Raw genomic sequence first — 23135 nt, forward strand, 5'->3', positions numbered from 1 at the left:
TAACAAAGCAAATATTAAACGTTTTTTTTTTGTACATATGCGAGATTAATTTCTTATACATAAATCTGTTGTTTGACACTGCTTTAATTATAACCGGTTTGAGAACTTGATTAGGCTTGTAGGGCACCTCTGTGGTGTAGGAAAAGCCGTAACCATCTGTGCTAGGTTCTGTACACGGAATCACATTAATCACAAAACCAGCTGTTGGGCGAGAAAGACGAAGGGCAAAAACGACTGATTAATGCTGGGATGCAGAAAAAGAGAAAGGATCTCCTCAGAGGGAGGGGAAAAAAGAATAACAAGTAGTAAAAAAAAAAAAAAAAAAAGCCCAAATAAACAATGCTAAAAAGTGAAATAGTAGACACTTCTTTTCATTCGGTCTGGTTTACGTCCTCGGTTATTATAGAAAAGGCTGTTTCTTCTGAATTTCTCTTGCAGGAATTATTTTCTACGCAGGGATGAACCGAGATTTAGGAGATAGCGGAGCTCAGTACTAGAGAAAAGTCCTATGTATTATCTGGACCTCTTAGCATTCTCGACAGATTCACTTTACTGATTAGGTGGTGAGACTCCCACTGTTTCGTTTTCCTCGCTTAACTGGTTTGGCGTTAAGAATATGTCTTCAGATCCTCTTCTAAAAACAACAGTATATACTTGAGATAACGTACTATTTAATATCATACTTATCAGATTATAACTTCAGACTTTAGATCAGGCAGATTCGGAGCCTGGGGTTGTGTTTTAAACACAGACGTATAAGGGGAGGAAAAAAAAAACTTGCAGGCTGGCATCAATTTAACTCTGCCTTAAGCACAGCATCAGGTCTTATAAATCCGCAGTGAGAGCGGTTAATAAAGTGAGGCTGATCACTCGTCTTTAATAATGCATGATGGAGTGAGCCTCGGAGTTATGAGCTCGGGTGTAAGTGTGTCTGTGTGTGTGAGAGAGAGAGGGGGCAGTTTGAAATTACAAATGAATTAGAACTGATATGAGTTTAAGTGCAATATGAATTCTTCTACTTCATATGTAATCTTTCTTCTTTTCTCATGAAAGTCGAAAATTATCTGCACTCAAAGCTACGGTCTCTCCAGTCACTGCTGTACAGGTGTGTACGTGTTACATCGGAAGAATTAATCGCAACTGCGGTGCGAGCAAAAATAGATGCCCTGCTTGTGATTCGCACGACAGAAGAGCAGCGTGCAGTGATTTGTTTATCATGGCCTGTGGGTGCACCTGGTGCTGAAGAGTTTAGATATCTGCGAACGAAATTTGGACCGATACTCTGAGGAAGGTGAACGTTTCTTAAAGTGCACGGTGAACGATTTCTATCAGTACAAGTCTGAGAATAAACAACAGTGACGGAATATGAAAGCTTGTTGACAAATAGACAAAGTGTTTCGAAAAGCAAGGGAATTACGTAGAAAAATGATTGTAATTTCTAAATGGAACTGCAATAAATTCTGCAGCCAGAGTGCGAATAATTTTTGACTTACCCTCATTAATGAAACAAACACAATAGCTAATGTGCAATAAACATAACCTACCCTCTTGCTTAAGGCTGGGAACCTTTCATTTTTAAATGCGGCCAAAAAGCACCTCATGCAGTGGCAGTGCGTTGAATTTTTTTTCAATCCTGTGGGAATTTCTTTGCTTGGAGACACTCATTAGTTACCGCTGTCCAAGTGTTTGTTTCGGTGCACACTTGAGAGAGCAGACGGCTAATCAGACCGCAGCTCTTAGGCAGAAGAGTGTCTGAGATGGAGCGTCTAGGACGAGGGTGATTTCCGCCGCTTTTCATCAAATGATGAAGAAGCTCGACGGGTGATAAAAGGCCATGATCTGTTAGTGCACACCTGTCAATCACTGTACAGCAACATTTAGGCAAACTGTGTATCATGAAATAAATTCTGGAAAAGATATTTACCTTCAAAATTATTATTATTATTATTTTATTTAAAATCTCATTTCTTTAAATGCATGCACTGATTAGCTGAGCCACCCTTTCCCTCTCACAAACACAGCCCCGCCCATCCAGCTGTGCACGTGAAGCGCTCGTGAAATGCCCACAAGTCACGCTGTTGAACGCTTAGTTTACTGAACTTTGTTTTCGAAAATCAAGATGGCAGAGGAGGAAGTGGATCGTAAGCAGGCCGACTCAATCTGGTGTTCGCAAAAGCAATCACGGAGAACCAATAGGGAGCCGTTTCTCGTTGTTGGGCGGGGCTACACCTGAACTCTAGCCAGCAAGGAGTGCAATGTGAGATGCGTTACAGCTTGACTTTTCACCTGCCACTTTATGATCTCTCATATATACAGTACAGCCTATGGAATAGTTAGCAAACTGCAAACTTCCTTACCTGTGTTTCTCTTCCGTGCTAATATTAGTATCCTGTTCTTCTGATACTTTCTCAGCGAACCAGGGATCAGCGTCACTGCTCGTTTTCTCCCCAGAACATTATTGTAGATCTTGCATGCACGAGGAGCCAAACCTGCATCACCCAGGCAACGCACCACTCAAAGGGACGGCTGTGAGGAAGCGCGGCTTCACGATTTATTCTGACCAGTGCGTCTCCTTGGCCGCAGTAAAGTCCCTCCTCGTCTGTCACGCTGTAAAATGCATGAGGCTTCTCAACCAGCCTGAGGACATTTACAGTCTCGGGTAATTTATGAAGAAACTTACAATATTGTCCTGGGGATAAAGCACGAAAATATGTGTGTGTGTGTGTGTGGAGTATGGTCTCTATAGGGACCAAATGTTCCCACGGTGGTAGCAAGGGAATTGTGGAAATACTGTGCCCACCTTCTATATAGACAGACATGCACACACACACACACATAGGCATTATGCATTTGCATAAAATCATTAATTATTATTAAATTATTAAGCTGTAATAAGACATAGCTGTCAGGATCAATATATAATGTGTTCCTTTTTTAAACACAGTCTATAGGGGTGAAATAATGCACGCTAGGCAGATCTTTTAGTGTAATAAAGAAATACAGCGAGTGAACTCTCACCTGTCCCGGTGGTATGCTTTACTAAAGCTATGAGACAGCAATTATGTCTGAACTCACTTACCATCTATAACGCGTTATTCTGTATAGTGTTAATTCCGTCAACAAAAATAATGATAATAAATATTGGTTTTACGACTCTTTTTTTCTGTGACTGACATGAGACGATGATGAGACGTAACAGATATCTACGAACAGTGAAGAAATCAGACTGCAATATTGTTGATAAAAAAACGAGACTAACATATGGTTTAAAATAAAATACAAACTACCGTGCGAGGTATTTCAGGAGTAGTTTGCGCGCACAGTGATGAGATGCTACAAGCTCTTCATCCCCGATATTTGGGCCCATTTTCTTCACATCGAACCGAAGAAAAAAAGCCCATGTGTAGAAACAGTGTGGGCACACAATCGCTGGGAAAAGTACCAAGACCCAGAAGAGACGCATCAAGGAAAACCATAAAAATCACCCAGTTTTACAGCTTCTTTTGTGGGAATTACTACAACAGTCCAAGTGTTAAATTTATATAAAAAAAAATATAAAATAAAGGTAATTTTTCTTTTTTAGGTTTCACAACACAGTTTGTCCATACTGTTCCTATTGTTTTGTAGTTCAAAAATATGGACATGCAGCAGTTGTCGTGTTGGTTAAAAATAAATATAATTAGCTGAAAACGGCAGATAAATTGATAGAGATATTAAAATTTTTAAGATAATAATTTTGCGAAAAACCTTTCAAAATGTTTTTTGCTAGACTAGATTGACTGTAAGATTAAATAATTGTAATAATCTTATTGCTAAAATGTTACGTTTTAAAACTAAACTAAAATGTCCAGACTTTTAGTCGACTAAAACTTGACTAAACAAAAAAGATGTCTATATGACTAAATATGATACAAACTAACAGGGATATTTATCCCGGGACTAAGACTAAAATTGAAAGTAGCTGAAAAAAATAACACTAATCTTGTACACAGGGTCAATCCATCTAAACTTTTGTTTAATTACATAGTATATGATAACTGTTTAATTATATGATTAATGCGTATTAATTCACAAACACAGAAATAACCCGGGCATCCACAGCCCACTCCGATTATTTTTATTTAATAACATGGGGAAAAAAGTCTCTTAACAAATGAATAGTTAAAAAAAAAAAAAATTTTAGAAAGAAAGACAACATATCTCATGACGCTGAATTGGTGAACATACTGATACGCTGCTTAACACAAAGGTTTCACACACACTAAGATTTCGCTGAGTCACCTTTAACTTTTAATCCAGCACAATAGTTCACGCCGTGGCGAAATCATGTGAGAAAATTATTCCCCAGCTCTCAGAACTCTTCCACAATTTAAGTACTGAAACATGTCTGTGTGATCAAAAAGAAAAAAATAACCCAACGAGGTGATAACCAGGTCATCCAGTACGTTTAAGTTGTCAGCTGACTTTATTGCCACATGATGTTGCTGAGTCTAGACCTGACCAACTGGAGCAACCCCAGGTCATAACACTTGTACAGTGATCACTATGCATTGTATCCATCATCCATCATACGATCAGTCTGGACTCATCAGACCACATTGAATCAGCAAATTAAAACGTTTTTCTGATTAGTCCCACTAAAAAAGTTAAACAAAGCTGTTTAGACCCAATCCTGTAAGTTCTCATCACATTGTGCATGTGGAAATGCTCTTACGTTCACTATAACCATGATTCCTAATTCCTGATCTCGATCCATGTCTTTTCCTCGGCCATCTAGGTTGAATAGTCTGGGTTATTGTGCATTTTCAGACAGTAGCAGCCCCTAAACCACCCTGGAATGAGCCGCCCCTGTACTCAGGCCCCTGATCTTCCTATTTTTTAATCTCACCTTAAAAGAGTTTTATACTCTTTGGCATTTATACTGTACAGCATGAGAACATACTCCACTCCTGTTTTATTAAATATTTATTGCTTTATTTGCTAATTTTATTCAATGACGGCAGACAACTTATTGTTGTTTATTGTTTTATTTGGATTTTATTTGATTTCTATAACTGTATGTTTTTATAGTCTGTTTCTATTTCTGCAGCTGTTTCAGGATTGTATAGCCCTTTGGTCGACTGTGTTGTGTTAAATGTGGTTTAGGGAATAAATCTAACTTGACATTTGACTTCACCACATTTCTTTGACGAAGTTAATGACTTAACATTATCCTTCTATATTTTAATAAGACTGGACAGTTCTTAAACCAAATCACAGTCATGACAATTCTCCCCTAGTTATTTCCGTGGCTTGATGCAGGGCAATAATTTGACCTTTCTAAAGTGGTTACTTTTTTAACCCAGGCAGGGGCGTCTTAACAAAGATCTGTGCAGTCCAACACGTCCAAAATATAACTTCACTCCAACACTTTCAAAACATGAGAGTCTGAAATAACGTATCCAGACAGAGAGGGTGCTAGACATTAGCTCTCAGTCATATCTCTATCAGGGGAGAAATGATGCCATCATATCATCTTGACGGAAACTCATCCGTTCCTGCTTTAGTGAATAATCTCACCTGAAATTTGCAGATTTATACAGAACTGCTGACTCTCATACAGTACAGAACATCCTGTCAGTGTACTGTTGTTCGCCTTTACTCCTGTCCACCTGAATACAACAATGATTTATGAGCCCTCTGTTCAGTGTCAGCCAGAAGAGGAGGAAATTCCCTCGGAGCCTTGTTTCCTGTTAAGGTTGCTTTATGACTTTTCAGGGAGTTTTTCCTTGACACCATCACCTCCAGCTTGCTCATTAGAGATCTTTTACTCTCGTTACTGTGTATCAGGTTTAAAATATGCTGAAATCGATACACCGCCTTCATTTGCTCTTTCACTTCGTTTGATTTCTTACTGCATGCAATTAAACAAAAGACAAAAACATTGGCTATTGGCTACGTCTTATTAATTACGTGTGTATTAATACCTGCATCCAGTGTTTATTTTTACATTGATGACACTTGGCCGATGCCCTTATCCAGAGTGACTTACATTTATCCCATTACAGATCTGAGCAGTTGAGGGTTAAGGGTTTTGCTCAAGGGCAAAACAGTGGCAACTTGCCTTTAATGCTGGGGTTTGAACCTGAGACCTTCCGATCATAAGACCAACTCAAATAGCACGGTACTGATATGAAAGGGATCTATAAGAAGCAGTCTCAGGGCAGGTTAGGGGCTTTGTCTGTGTCTGTAAAAAAAAGTTAGTCTGTTCTAACTGTTGAATAAAAAACTTCTTCAGACTTGAGCTTGGTCTCGAGGTCAGACATTTTATTAGACAGGCTGTGCTGAACAGAAAGTAACAGTGATGAAACTTCCGTCTGAAGGCATTAATTGCCTTTCTAAGTACTCCGGGGTCGTTAACTGAACCTTAACTGATCTTTATAAGTTTAATTAATGTGACTTTAGGCTGACAGCAAATACCTTCATTTGGAAAAATACAACTTCAGCAAAGAGCATGAATCATATGAGGACGTCCTTAACTTACCACATCCCTTATGAAAACCATTCTACAGTACCATCAGCATTCCTACTGTAACTACAATCTAGAATACAGATGTGATCATCCTATAGAACAGTAAGATCAGCAACTTTGTGTTCCACGCATAACCCGATTCCACTTCACGGAATTTGAGATTGCATCTGTATATCCTTCCTCAAATAAAGATTCTTAAATTGGATTATAGTCTAATTCACTTCCACTGTAAGTTTATTAAGGAGATTTAATGCATTAACATTTCAACTTTAAACACGATGATCAGTCATGGCTTATTGCTTTACATAGTAGGCTGAAGTGAAAATTGCCCTTTTATCCCTTTCTTGCCCCCAAACCCTAGAAAATGAACCCAAAAACAACAGGAAGCTCTATTCGCTTGACTTTCTCATGTCTTTACTGACTCAGGAACCTCAATTTCGACACAGCAGCTGAAGAGAGGTTCGGGGAAGGAGTTATCGAGTTCACAATCAATTTATATCAAACTGTTATATAAATAATCAAATCTAACATAAAAAGAAGAAACAGAAGTGTTGTGTATCAGGGCGGCTGGAATCACAGCTCTCGATCTTTCTCAGGAAATGGATGTTAACTTGGTTCCATGGTCACCGTACAAGTGTGTGCGTGTGTGTGTGTGTGTGCGTGTGTGTGTGTGTGTGCAGGTTTTCACTTCTTCCCTTCCTGCTGTTTACTATGAAATGTAATCATACTCCTGAGTGACTTCCTTCCCTCGTTCAATCTTCTCTCTGTCTCTCATTTACACACACACACACACAAACTTACATACAGTAAAGAGATACACATGAAAATATACAAAATAATTTACAGTCACAGGCATACCTTACATTTAATAAAAGATAATAAAAGTTGCATTAAATTAAAATATGATCAAACCAAGATTAATAATTCTGAGTTAGTTTCACTGCAGCACTACGTCTCTCCTGGCAGTTTTTTTTTAGAGATTAGGGGGAAGAAAAAAACGATTCAGTTACTCTATGTAACACGATTTTTTTTTGTGTGCTGATTCACATAATCGCCACACGGGCTACAAAATCAAAAAGATTAACAAAAAAATTTATATAATGATTTAATAATAATCCTCCAAACATGGAAATTAGTCTCAAACCCACTCATTGCACACACACCGTTCTCGAAACACACCCGTTAGTAGCCATGCTCAGCTGCTCACGTGCTCACAACTGATCGACACGAACCTTAAGAATTTGGAGGAAAATTGAGACGTCATTTTGCTCCGACACCATATGAATTTCTGAAACCGTGGAGGCAATTTGCCGTACCCTTTTCTTCCGGTGCCTGGTGGCCTTTTTTGAAAAATGTCAGCAAAATTATTAAAATACTGCAGATATCAGTAAGTGCAGCATGGGTGGGATCTGTTTATTTCTCGCTTCCTGCCACAACCTGCCGCTGGCGCTTTGTACAGTACATACAGCCGCTTGGCACAGGGCTTATTTTGTTTGCTCTGCACAAGTGCGTCATACGTCATTACACAACGGTTGGTTTGGAACGAGCTTTGTCTCCTTAATAATCGCTTCCAGGTCGTTCAGAATCGTCTCTGAACAATCTGTGCTCTTATATTTACGCCTGCAGAGCTAACTAACTCTTAATGCAAGTCTGAATCCCAAATCGCTCTCCAACCCCGGATCAAGGGCACTACTTGCTGTGTATGTGTGACAATAGATTGTCCACCCAACATAGTTTCCATTTAACATTATGCCGCTTGCTCAATTTAGACATTTACACTCACTGTGTCCTGACAGTCTTCCATAATCTAAATGATTCCAAGGACATGAAGTCATAGGATACATAAATGTAAACATCACATTCTTTTTGTCATGTAATGATCTGCTGTGTATGATGTAATAAATACTGTATCTACCCCAAACCCAACACACACACACCCCCACACACACACACGCCAGGCGTGCCTGCTAAGTTGTCTCTGTGCCCCTTGTAAAGCTTTAAACATAAAGCTCTTTCAGTCCGTCCTTAACACACTATGGCTTTGTGCATAGGAGTATTGTCATGCTGGAACAGGTTTATGCTTCTTATCTCCAAGCAAAGGAAACCGTAATGCTGCACCATACAAATACAAATTAATTTTGTGCTTCCACCTTTGTGGCAACAGTTTGAGGAAGAACCGCGTATGGATGTGATGAGGCATGTGCGAACATCTTCACAGTGTTGCAGTACATACAGTACACTACTCTACGGTTACGTTCACTTCTGGCTTCTATGAATGAGTCTTTAACTTCGTAAAGTTTTTGGTATATTTTGTTTATTGTAGACAAGCCATTTAAAAGCATTAGCAGACCCTTTTAGAAAGTCTTACTTAACTGTTTTGCTGGCAGTTTGTTAACAAACCTACATCACTTTGTCATAACGATACGATGCTTTTATTAAATTAAATCAACAAAAAAAAAGGTTCATATGAATTGACACAAAAATCACAAAATTGATTATTGATCAGTGATTATAAACCTATAAATTCAGAGTAAGCAAACAGCTGCCACTGAGGCAGATCAGTTTCATTTGTAAAAGTAAAATAAAGACTAAGGGACTAAGGAATGAAGAACTAAAACTGATTTACAGAAGACTTCAAGCAGAGTACGGTGATGAGACTCTCAGCTGCAGTAAAACATCTGAATAGTGCAACAGTTTTTAAGAAGGCCGTACGTCTGTGAACGACCTCGTAGAGGTGGCTTGGAGTTCACTGCAGAACATTCAGTGAAACGCCTGATCTTTGGAAATCGACTTGTGGGAGAAACGTACTTGTCTGTGGGAACTGTACACACACTCACTCACAAACGCCAGTTACACATTACAGGAACTCAGCTGTAAGTTATCGCCACATCGCCCGTACGGTCCCGACCTCGCTTCAGGACATTTCTACATGTTTGGGTCATTAAGGTTCCTGGGAGGCCAGCGTTTCAGATGTGAATCATAGCATACTGAACACTGGGATAAACTATTTTAAGCCAGGGATTATACAGAGAAATAAAGAGAGGTTTTACTATTTTTATAACCGTCTTCTATACAATCAGAATTCTCGGGTTGACTTAAACACAATGATTATTTACCTAATGTGTATCTCTTACTCTCCAGACTTAATCCACAATACGTTACTTTAGCCAGTCCCACAATACATCCTCCTTTCAGACTGAAGCTGTAAAACTTTCTTTTGATTGTGTAAAGCTGCTTTGCGACAAAGTCAACTGTTAAAAGTGCTATACAAATAAAATAAAATTAAACTGAATTTAAGTGCGTGTGTGTTTACGGCTTTAACGTGAAAACCGTTTATTTTCACCATGATCATTTTAAATAGACACAGATCTGACCAGGCCAGAGAAATATGTAAGTATAGAAAGCTCATCCTTCTTTCCTCCATGATGTCCTGCTTCCACATCTCTCCTTCTACCTACGTGGCGTAAATCAGTCCATCAGGGACAGACGACCCAGCGGCGGGTAATTACTGCACGCTCGTTAGGCCTTTCACCCTCCCACAGTACAGAGCAGGGGGTAATCACAGTAATTACACACACACAGACACACACACACACACACATACACACAAAGGTTAAGGGCAGAAAAACAACAACAAAACACTCTGCTAAGGGGGCAGTGTACCATTTAAACACACGCACACACACAAAAGAGTGTACCAATGCTGCATACTAATAGATATATCTATAGACACACACACACAAAAGTAAACATTTTGTTACCCAAGTCTCAAGTCACTCACACACACAAACACACACACACACACACAAGCCCAGACCTGCACACTCACCTCCAGATGATAGTGGTTTAAAGCAGACGACTCTTATTTAAGCCACATGTCCAAAACAATAGGAGACCCAACAGAAAGGTGTGTGTGTGTGTGTGTGTGTGTGTGTGAGTGTGTGTGTGTGTGTGTGTGTGTGTGTGAGAGAGAGAGAGAGAGACAGAGAAAGTGTATGTGTCAGAGAGTGAGAGAGAAAGTGTGTGTGTGTTTGTGTTTGTGCATGTGTGTGTGAAAGAGTGTATGAGAGTGTGTGCGTGTGTGAGAGAGAGTGTGTGCGTGTGTACTCACTCATACTGCGAGGCTGGTTAGTGGTAGACAGTTGAGCTCCAGGTGAGGCTGTTCATCCACAGATCTTCTCCCGACTCCACTCATGACCTGCAGGTAAGAGATCCGGCTGTGACATAAACTCCATAAACTCCATAAACTCCATAAACTCCACTCCAAAGTGTAAAGAATCTCCTAAATGGGACACGACCGTGTGACGACGCCTGACGTGGCCGCTGTTTTCATATTACACGTCCTGCACTTAACATGACTGTGTTAGAAAACACAAAGCCAGTGGAGTTACAGTGATGATGCAGACAGGTCAGGTGTACCACGATGATGCACTTAAGCTCCTAACATCCAAACACACACACACACACAGCGAGGATTACAACAACACACACAGGTCCAATCAACCTCGAGTACTGATTAAGAGTTTGTGGGCGTTCCGCAAAGATAAACTAAATTTTAATAGAGATTCCGACTTGATAAACGAGCAAGTCTTGATAAATTTATTTTTGTTTTGACGCCGAGCATCACGTGATCACAACTGAGCCAATGTTTATTTCCTCGCACTGCGGTATTGTGGGTAATCGTCTCCCCTGCTCAGTCTCTGTGCGTCTCTTACTGGTAGAATCAACGTCCGTGCACGCGTGTACTGTTTACTTTAACACTGTGGCCACGTGTGTGTGTGCGCGTAAAACATCTTTTATTTAGTAAATTTATACAATTCATACACAGCAGCTCCCTTTCTCCTCCTCTCCTCTCTCTGGTCTCAATCACTACAGCCACGATTCTTATCAAAGGTAAAGTGCTGGTTTTTTGTTACTTATTATTTTAATATGAATATTTTTGGACTCTGGAACAAATCGTCTGAGTTTTCATTATTTCTTATGGGGTAAATTCACTTTTATATGAGTGTTTTGATCTACAAGCATGCTTCTGGAGAGAATTGTGCTCACAATTCAAGATCCCACTGTATTTTTTATTTAACGCATGTTTGCATTTGGCAGTACAGAGGGTTCGATTCCCGCACCGGGTCTGTGTGCATGGAGTTTGTAATGTTCTCCACATGCTTGGTGGGTTTCCATAGTGTGTGATAGTGATGGGTTACCACGCCTAGTGCTTAAGTCTTCTGGGATTGGCCTAGGAGATTAATTTCTAAAATGAAAATTATTATGGACCCCAGATACTGTGATATATAAAATCATGATTAATTCGGCAGCTAGGCATCATAAAAATATCGTCTTGGGACGTCCCTGGTGATTTCCTTTCCTAATAATCATCGATGACCAGATGCACATTTCCACCTGCATCAACACTGGCCAACATGCTGTCGACCGTTTGTTACAAAACGTATCTATACTGCATGAGGATGTGATAAACATTTAATCAAGTCCTCTGAGAAAGGAGCTTCCTGTTTGTGTCAAAACAACAACACTCCTAAACATGCTGGTGTTCGACCAACCAACCCACTAGAATATAATCACATATAATTTGTTCAAGTCAAACCAGGACTTTTGATTGTGCTGAATGACAAAAACAATCGTTATTTCTCTATATAATCCCCTGCTACATTAATGCACTAGAACTCGGATACGGTCAAAAGTTTATACCAGAGAGTCTCATCACCATCACCAGGCTGTGCTTTGATCTATTTTACACCAGACAGTTCATCACAAATCCCTGTTTTGACTTGAACACACCTCGTATAAGAATAATAATACCATAATGACAGTGTACCAGTATACCACTCAGCATAAATAAAGCTACAACTGTACAGATGTATACACACACACACACACACACACACACGTCATCTCTCGCTGTCTTTCTCCTGCACTGACTGAGCATATGGGAAACTCAGAGCTGCAGATGTGACACTCGAAACACACCAGAGAGCTGCGTCACTCTCAACATGCTTCGATCCTTCACAGACACACCAGCATGAATTTAATTCATTATCGTTTAACAAAACATATTAGGACGAATTTAAAAACAGGCGTCAAGTTAAGATACTGAAGGTTCAAAGCTGGGAATAAAAATATATAAAGAAAAAGACGAGAAAACTCCTCAGATTTCTGCGATTGCTCAATGAAGTCACTGAGATAGCAGCTAGTGTGTGTGTGTGTGTGTGTGTGTCAATTCAGCTTCACTCAAGACTCGAGACTACAGCCCCTCACACTCAAAGCTATCATTATAGTAGAGTAATGACCACTTTCTGTGTGTGTGTGTGTGTGTGTGTGTGTGTGTGTGTGCGCGTGTGTGTGTGTGTGTGTAATAAGGGTAATCAGACCAGGACGGAAAGGGGTGACTGAGGGGAATGGAGGGTAATAACAATAATAAGGGTAACAATAGTGAATCTGCTGATACTCATGAGGGTTAAACAGGAGGACATCATGAACTGCAGGGGGACAGAGAGACGAAGAGAGACGAAGAGAGACGAAAAGAGACGAAGAAGTGAAAGAGAAGGTGTGTGGAAAACTCAATAGAGATAAATGTGATAAAACAGTACATACTGTATAGGATATACGGTATACAAGGGCAGAGGAAGATACCAAGAAAGTGAAGACAGGTGGAGGAAAAAGGCATTATGGGTAAAAAAAATGAGCAAATGGGAGACGGGTAGAAAGAAGGAAAGTGTGATGGAGCTCAAGAGACTTACACCTGGGATTACCGACACCATATGTCCACCTGTGAGCTAATGAGGTCATCCCAGACTTGTGTGTGTCTGTCTGTGCATGTGTGTGCGTGTGTGTGTGTGTGTGTGTCTGGTCTCCACCCAGTTGCAGCGTGTGGGTCTGTCACAATAAAACATAATATTTACACCTAATGGGCGAGAACAAAAAGCACAATTTATACAGATCTGTTAAAACACATCATCTGTGAACTTTTACCCAAAGTGTGAAGGAGTGTGTGTGTGTGTGTGTGTGCGCATGATACTGACACCACATCCGGGGTGTATCCCCACATCACTCCCAGTGTTTTCCCGAAAAAAGCTTTCACCTCTGATAGTGTTTTATCTAAAATTGCCAACCTGCATACATACACACACACACACACACACAAAAAACATATAATGTGCCAGTTAATCCACTTGTCCTTGACCCCCCCCCACCTTCCACACACACACATACACACACACTGAGGAAGTGATTGAGATCCTGCTTGTCCTTTTCCTCATTCCGTTACGCTGCTGACACATTACACGCTGATGTCAGTGTGTGTGTGTGTGTGTGTGTGTGTGTGTGTGTGTGTGTATACAATACAAGCCCGTACTCGTCCTATCACACACAACAGAAGTGCTGATTCCACTGCCAACCTTGATTCACACAAACCTATAGTTTGTTCAAGGGTGTGTAAAGGTAACATCACGTCAGTCCGTCTTAAATGTTCTTCTTCACTACATAAAAAAAACAGTCAGCGAGAATGCAATATAAAAAGGAAAGTGAGTCAAATATTATCCGCACTCTGGTGATATCAAAACTTCAATTGGCAGCACCGTTTTTATCAGCGCTTTTGAAGACGTTGTGGAGAAAGTGTTTAAACATCTGCAAACAAAATTTGGAGCGATACTCTAAGAAAGGTGGAAGTTTCTTAAAGAGAATCATCACCGCTGACGAGACACGAATTCATCACTACGAGTCTCAGAATAAACGGCGGCATATAGAACGAAAACTTCCTCAATCGCTGACCGAGAAGAAGTTTAAAAGTCGACCATCAGCTGGAAAATCGATGCTTACAGTTACAGAGATTCTCAAAAGCCAGGATTGAAAAATTATCAGGAAAAAGGTTCAACAATCAACGGCGCTGGTTACAGTGAGACGCTTATTGATGGGCTGAAGCCTAAACTTCAGATTAAACGCAGAGGACTGCTATCCAAGGGCGTTGTGATCTTGCCTAAAACATTATTTAACGAAGTAATACAAAAGCATGTTGACAGATTGAGTATGTGGAAAAATAATGTATTTGATGTAACTTTGTTTTTTTAATATGTTAAAGCGAAAAACATTCATGCTTGCAGCAAATTTTTGTATTTTTTGGTAAAAGTATGTATTTGTCTTTTTTAAAAGTTTATTAAAATAAATTCTTAAGCCAGAGTGCGGATAATTTTTGACTTTTTTAACAATTGAGTGGCTCGGAACCATGAGATTTAGAAGTCATGGTTTAAACAGTCTACGCCATGTGGACACTAATAGCGACATAGCACGTACTATTTCGCTATTAGTGATAGCGTAATAGTACGTGCTATTTCGCTATTAGTTTGAAAGCAGACACTGAGGAGGCTCATCACTAAATGAGAACTACAAAACCTGAGGGAAAGCAAGATAATGAGAGTGCTCCCATTAAGGGGCTGTGTCAGTGTGGACTATCCGATCCGCACATTCAACTAGGCACAGGTTTAACACTGAATGCCCTTCCTGACCCAACCCTCATATTTCTGTCCATGCTTGGGACATTGTCTTGGCCGGGAATCGAACCCAGTGTCTTTCACATGGAGGGTGAGAAGCCCAACCATTGAGTCCAAGAGCGTAATATTTTTGTATCCTCATCAAGCACCTGGCATTAAAACACAGAGTCAAGTCCCTGATATCAGACATAATGTGAAGGAGCATCACTCTGATCCTTTTTACCCAAACCAATCCTATAGTTTGTACTTTTCCTAATTCACATAGAGACTGTATTATATTCAATGCTGAGACACAAGCCTGCTCCCCTTTAATAGCTTCCTTTGTTAATTTAATCAATGCAGTTTATCACTTCTGGCTGTTTTAACTTGGACACCAATACGATCAGTCAGAGTTTTATTTGCTGAAAGCCTAACAAACTGGTAATCCTAGAAAGTGAGGACTGATCAGTGGGACGCCTGAAGCAGGGAAAACACAGAGCTCAGCAAAATGGCACTACGGCAAGACAGAGAGAGAGAGAGAGAGAGAGAGAGAGAGAGATACAGTGCAGAGATGAAAGAGAGCGATACAAAACTGAACAATGAAGCAATGATGACTGAATGAGGTGGTGGTAATAGAGACTGTTTTTGGTCTTGACAGTTGTCTCAGTTTTGTCCGAAACCCGTCTCATTATGGTTTGCATATACAGTAGGAAGACTAAAAATTATTTTCTAAACAGAGCCAAGACCATGACGTCATGCTCACGAACAAGTGCTTTGTAATGTTCTAACAGTCTAGCTGCTTAACACAAAATGTAAATACCAAAGTCGAGGGGGAAGGTAATTCAAGAGAAATTTCATTTAAGGTTAGGACGGTACTCCAAGCCAACACATCTGAGCATCTGGTCTCGGTCTTGACATCGGTCCACGGCTCCAGATGTGTAGCACACACAGAAAATACCTGGCGGGCCGCACAAGTACATCGGACCAGCTTTTTTTTCGAAAAAATTTGACAGAATAATGCCAGCGGCGACCGATTATCTAGCAGTGGACAGTTCCCTCTCACGCTACCGCTCCTGTTTGTTCTGCTACTGCGAGAGCGGCGTCCTGAGAGGCAGTAAATGCAACGGATGCCAGGTGCGGGAAAGAATAAGAAGTGTCTACTCATTTACCTTTTAAACTGTATAAATTTTACTGTTACTGGAATATAGAAAATGACATCACAAAAATGTGTTACTTACAAAATATAATAATATAATAATAATATATTATTATTATTATTTATTTCGGGGTTTTTTTTTGGTAACAGAAACAATCTAAAATAACCATAAAAATATATGATCTTATAAATCTGTCCTATTTCTTTGCCTATGTGACTTTCTTCCCTCCTCATTGATGTTGTTTAGTTCTGGACTGGACCATGTGTGGTGTTGGTCTCATCTTTCTCGTCCCCATCATCACTGAGTATATTTGTACTCCGCTGGGTTTGGGCTCAGTCTTAAACTCGACACTACTGCCAAATAAAAGCACCACACTGAGTAAAACAAACTGCCAAGTGAAGCAGCAAGAGAGTACCAGGGAGGGAAGTGCACTACTGTATAAACAGCCACTAGTATTTACTGAGTAAATGGGAACTACTGCACCAGCAAGCAAAGCAGTGCAGCAGGTTATGAAGCAAAAGTATTTACACTCCATGTGCATGTCACTCATATCAATATTTCACTGAATTAAATGCTTAAAAAACTTTATATATAGCATAGATATAAATTATATACAGTATATAGTTTAGATATATACTATACCTACAGTAAATATAAACTATCTACAAAAATAAAATAAGGTTTTAAACATTGGTCAGAACTCGATCTTTCAATATCTTTATGTCTGTCTGTATGTCTGTCCAACCAGATTTGTCACAGCATCACACGAAACTGGCTGAAAAGAACTTAATGAAACTTTCACAGAACTTTCACAGGATATCTGCCTGAGGTTTAACCTGCACAATAAGTGAAATCAAAATGCTGATAAATGGGATTTAATCATTTACTTTAAAATAACCTACTAATAAGCCACTTGCTCAGTGTAAACGAACACCTGCACTAATAAACATTAATTAAAGCTAAACTGAGTATTTTTATTGGGATTCGTTCATATTGTCACCTCTGAAATAACAGCGCTAAAGTAGTAGGATAATCTTTATCCGATCTACTTTTTCGATTTCTCATCTGTGATTCACTCTCCGATTATCGAACAGGGAGTGTATTTGGCTGACGACAAAAGAAGTACAACTCGGCGTGAACAAGGCGTAAGACACTCAACCTTACAAAACTTTATTTCTTTGTATTAATAGGCGAGGAAGAGAGTTCTGCTGTACAGAAATAAAGGCAGAGCTGTGCGTGGGCCGGAAATAATGATAACAATAATAATAATAATAATGATAACAATAATAATAATAATAATAATAATAATAATTAAAATATAAAAAAATATAACCGATTACATTAAAGCTAATAAGATTATTTTTTTTATTTTAACCTTTTAACTATTTCTACAAACTTTTTATATAAATATTTTTTATTTTATATTTACAAATATTATAACATACTGTATATATACAGTATATATTTACATATATATATATATATATATATATATATATATATATATATATATATACACACTATATATATATATATATATATAGAGAGAGAGAGAGAGAGAGAGAGAGCTGTACATACTATATACTTGGTAGATAAATAGAAAGTAAATATAAAAATAAACAAACAGACCAAAAGAGTGGAAATCGTACTGTACCTCAAATAAACTTTTGAAAAATATATTGTGCCCTTATTTTTTTTACATAAACAACTCCTAAAAACTTCACCACTACACACACTCACTCCTACAATTCATTTCTGTATCAAAGCGACAATTTACCCCACTCTGTGAGTGACAGCCCGCGCTAGCCAATCAGCAACCCGAATCGTCGATTTCCAACCAATAGCGAAGCTCCGTTTCTGTTTACAAACCCGCCTGTCAGTTTCCGCACTCTGCCGCTGTCCCGAGTATTTGGCTAATTAGTTGGCTAGGCCCCAATGAAACACGGCGAGGGAGAAACATTTGAAATAAATGTATTAGATTCACATGCAAACAAAAAGTACACAATCCCACGCGTTTTTTGTTCCACCTGCGAGAGAACATAAAGCACGCTGTGAGGTTTATCCCGCTGTAGAAAGCGCTGTTAGCTCGGCTGGGCTAAGCCTACTGCTTAAGCGCCGCGATTAACCAGGCTGTTTGTAGGCTTGTGTTCTCCCACCATGAATCGTTTGAATAAAGAAATAAACCGATTTACCTGGTTTCATCTCCGGTCTCGTCTATCCGATTCATTTTGCCCCGGTTGAAAGAAATGCCCATTCTGCCCCATACCAGGAAATCGGGCGCTTCTTGCCCACTGAAGTGAAGAGTTCTGAAACTCAGTATGGGAAGCCCTAAGGGGCAAAACTCTTCCAAACTCCAGACCAGGTGGAGATCCGAGCGCCACGCCCACCTCTCCAGTAATCACTGCTACTACTACTACTATTACTACTACTCAGAGGTGTCAAGTAATGAAGTACAAATACTTCGTTAACTTACTTAAGTAGAAATTTTGGTTATCTATACTTTACTGGAGTAATTATTTTTCAGCCGACTTTTCACTTCTACTCCTTACATTTTCACGCAATTATCTGTAAGAGCCTCGTTACACCTATTTTATTTCAGCTTATCATTCAAAAAAAAAAAAAAAAAACATCCAGATAAATCGCGCCATCCGGATGGAGCGAATTTGATTGTGGTTGGATGAGAAGAATAAACATACCATTCCGACACCCTATTGGTTGGTACGCGATCCATCGCACCTGCACATGACGTCACGTCACACACTCCAGCAAGGACGTTTGAATAAAATAGCATTTTCGGTTGATAAGGTTGTGATAAGTAGACGAAGATGTCTGTGATAGAGACTCAAGATTCGAGCGAAATGTCACAACCAAGCACCAGCGAGGAAGGTAACAGCACCAGGAAGGTAACAGGAATGATATAGATATATATATATATATATATATACGCACATACACACATATAATTTTTTCTCAATTAATCACTTGGATTAATCATTCATTCTGACAGCACTAATGTTTATTGTAGACAACCATACAAGGGTATTCGTTACTAAGCCTGCCCTGGGTACAATAATTTTCTTGTATGTTGCCCTCACAGATTCCTGCAGCTAAGCTTGGATGTACATTTAGATTCTAATAAAGGTTACCGATGACATGCCTCTTAAGTTAGACTTTTTGCACCATTATAATACTTATAGGCAACTAGTTATCATGTCTTCTTCTCCATAAAACATGTTAATGCTCAGTAGTACACATGTATGGTTCTTTAATGTATTTGCATTGTACTAAAATGCATTCTTTTTCAATTGCCATATACAGTATCCCAAATCACTATGGCCGTTAAAAAATACAACAAAAAAACAACACTTTTTTTTTTTATAAGCTTTTATCCTTAATCCTCCCCCCCTCACATTACTTTTACTTTTATACTTTAAGTAGTTTTGAAACCAGTACTTTTACACTTTTACTTGAGTAACTTTTACTTGAGAACTTTTACTTGAGAACTCAAAGCTTGAGTTGATACTTTAACTTCTAAAGAAGTCTTTTTAAACCCTAGTATCTATACTTCTACTCAAGTAATGAATGTGAATACTTTTGACACCACTGCTACTACTACGGACAAGAGTATTTAACCAAACCTGTGATGACATTTTATCCAAATATACTCAGCAAAAAAAGAAACGTCCTCTGACTTTCATCTGTTTTTACTTTCAGTAAACTTAATGTGTAAATATTTGTATGAACACTAAAAGGGTCAACACCATAAGACATAAACTAAAAATGTTTCACAATGTGTCCCTGAATGAAGGAAGGCTCAAAATCAAAAGTACCGGTCAGTATCTGGTGTGGCCACCAGCTGCTTGAAGTACTGCAGTGCATCTCCTCCTCATGGACTGCCTATTGCGGACAGTCTGAGCACTGATGGAGGGATTGTGTGTTCCTGGTGTGACTCGGGCAGTTGTTGTGGCCATCCTGTACCTCTCACGCAGGTGTGATATTCGGATGTACCGATCCTGTGCAGGTGTTGTTACACGTGGTCTTCCACTGCGAGGATGATCAGCTGTCCTTCCTGTCTCCCTGTAGCGCTGTCTTAGGCGTCTCACAGTGCAGACATGGCAATTTATTGCCCTAGCCATATCAGCAGTCCTTATGCCTCCTTGCAGCATGCCTAATGAACGTTCACACAGATGAGCACAGACCCTGGGCATCTTAATTTGGGTGTTTTTCACAGTCGGTAGACAAGTCTCTTTAGTGTCCTGTGTTTTAGAACTGTGACCTTAAATGCCTACTTTCTGTAAACTGTTAAGGTCTTAAAGACCATTCCACAGGTGCATGTTAATTAATTGATTATGGTTAATTGAACATGCATGGAAAACATTGTTTAAACCCCTTACAATGAAGATCTCTAAAGTTATTTGGATTTTTACAACATTATTGTTGAAATACACAGTCCTGAAAAAGGGACGTTTCTTTTTTTGCTGAGTATAGATATACTTTTTTATGGAGTTGAGTGCCAGTAGTTGTAATCCTGTACGCAGTGTACATTAATGGCATCTGGCGATCACAATACACATTTTTAAATTTTTAATATTTAGCTACTTTTTTTGTGTAAGTAGCCTAGAAATGGGCAATTTTTTTATTTATTTATTTTTAACTTTTGAAGATAGAAAGCAACCTGTTGTATGGAGGTTGAAATAAACACAATATGAAAAAAACACAATATGAAATAAACACAATAGGGTTATGGTGATAAAATAAATAAAATAAATAAATAAATAATGTAAATCGTGGCATAGTGGTTAGCACTAGGCGATTCCCGCCTCGAGTCCGCTGGCATATTCTCCTCATGCTTGGTGGGTTTCCTCTGGTTTCCTCCCACAGTCCAGAGACATGCAGATTAAGTGTAGTTTCTAATTTCCAAATTTCTAATAGTGTGTGCATGTGTGCCCTGCGATGAATTTGTACCCTGTCCAGGTTGTACCCAAGTTTTCTTGGCTCCAGGCGTCTTGAGGCCCTGAACAGGATAAGCAGTGTAGAAGATGAATGAATAAATGAACATAAATCCATTTCTCTCTCTCTCTCTCTCTTGCATGCTCACTCATGTGTGTGTTGCACCTACACATGAAAGGTATGTAACAAAGGCGGCTCTTACGTAACAAAGGCGTACTATGAAATATAATATTCCCAGTGCCCCTGGCTACTACTACTGTTCTACTAGTATTACTGAAGCCCTTTTGGACAGGATTACATTTACATGTGGTTTTGGAATGGTTCTACCATATTTAAGTTTTTTTTAAAGTATTTGACACACATCTGACCTGCATATTCAGTCTTACATGGTTGCATCTTGCATGCATAGTGGCAGGCTCAGTCACCCTTCTCTATTACTTTTCAATCAAAGAAACAAAAATGATTGCTTCTTGTACTCTTCGCTCTTATTCATTTATTGCATTTATGTTTTCTATATATTATCTTTAGCTTTGTTTTTCACCTTTATATTACTTCTTCTGTCTTTATCATATTCTTTTTAAATTTTGACTCTGCACCATCTCAGCTATTTTTCAAATTTCTTTTGTAGTGCTGGTGTAAGAGTCGTTGCAATTTCCCCTGTCATTTTTTATTCATTGACATTTTTTTTCTCTACTTTTTTCCTCTTAAAATGGTCATACATTCACCAATTGCGACATTACTCGCTCTGCCAGCTTACAGCATCCTCTGCTGCCTTTGAGCAATCACACTTCTCCCTTTCTTGCAGAAATCCATCTCTAGTTTTAAATTTATGATGAAACTTAGATTCAGCATACGAATGAATGTCTATAGTAGTGTAATGCCTCTTCATCTGCTTCTACAACATGATGTGAACCGAGTGTGACCATATGACCATGTGCTGCAAACATTTGATTTCATAGAAAATATGACCCACTAGAAACCCACTTCTCTTTCATGGGTGTCACAAGGAAAGAGCTAAACAATATTACTCAGAAGAATTACTCTCAATAGTACTCTGATGTCAAATTACCGCCTTTTTGCTTTTTATTATTGGTAACAATGGCAAATCATTTTGCTATTACCTTGATTAATCATTATATTTTAAATAATAATAATAATAATAATAATAATAATAATAAACACTACTACTATTATCCGCAGCATTACTGTAACGATTGATTAGTATTTTTATTACTATTATTTTATTACTATTATGGCTTAATGATTAGCACTGACGCCTTGCACCTCCATGGTCTGTGTTCAATTCCCCCTACGGGTCTGCGTACATGGATTTTGCATGTTATCATGTTGTGGTGTCTTCCCACAGTCTAAAGACATGCAGATTAGACTAATTGCCTTTCCCAAATTGTCCATAGTGTGTGAATGTGCTTGTGAATGTTGACCGGAGGTCCTACCATGGGTGTAAAATGCGAAAAAATACAATGGTAATCACCGCTGGCCTCCATGGTCTCTAATTGGACTACAGATGTTGATGGATTATTATTATTATTATTATTATTATTATTATCATCCCTGATATTAGTGAGTCTTGCAATGTTTCAGCTCCTTACAAAAATTAGCTTCATCTACTGTATGTTATCAGCATTACAGACAGGACACCTCAAAGCACATACCCAAAAAACAAGTCGCTGTTCCGGAAGGGTCAAATTATTGGCCTGCATCAAACAAAGAAAACAACTACTGTAATGTTCAACACCTTATTAAGACCTGGAAGGATAGTGCTAAAACTTCAACTGCATAAATGCAATATGATTCATGAATGACCATGACTAGAGATCCCTTAAACTCTTGGTGAAGTTGTTTTACAGTATAATATATAGAAATCGCAGTGATGTTCATAGGGACTAAGCGACTAATATTATGCATCAATAAAATAAAGACAGCTGATGACCTATGTACTATGTACACCTATGATGTACTGAATCACCAGGTTTTCACATCCATGATTTTAAAGTTTTCAAACTCCAGAATATGGTAGGT

The 23135-nt window shown here is 38.9% G+C and overlaps 1 protein-coding gene across 1 annotated transcript in view; it reads right to left on the reverse strand.

Annotated features, from left to right (window-relative positions):
• usp6nl (USP6 N-terminal like) overlaps window positions 1-18452 on the reverse strand; it is a 70520-nt gene extending 52068 nt beyond the window's left edge. The window contains exons 1-2 of the mRNA XM_053508379.1: window positions 18338-18452; window positions 10623-10709 (exon numbers count right to left, since the gene is read on the reverse strand). Coding sequence (XP_053364354.1) covers window positions 10623-10626 — 4 coding nt within the window. The 5' untranslated portion in view covers window positions 10627-10709; window positions 18338-18452. The remainder of the gene's footprint in view (window positions 1-10622; window positions 10710-18337) is intronic.
• Window positions 18453-23135: the final 4683 nt, after the last annotated feature.

Source organism: Clarias gariepinus, chromosome 12 (genome assembly GCF_024256425.1).
Source record: "Clarias gariepinus isolate MV-2021 ecotype Netherlands chromosome 12, CGAR_prim_01v2, whole genome shotgun sequence".
Taxonomy (NCBI): Eukaryota; Metazoa; Chordata; class Actinopteri; order Siluriformes; family Clariidae; genus Clarias; species Clarias gariepinus.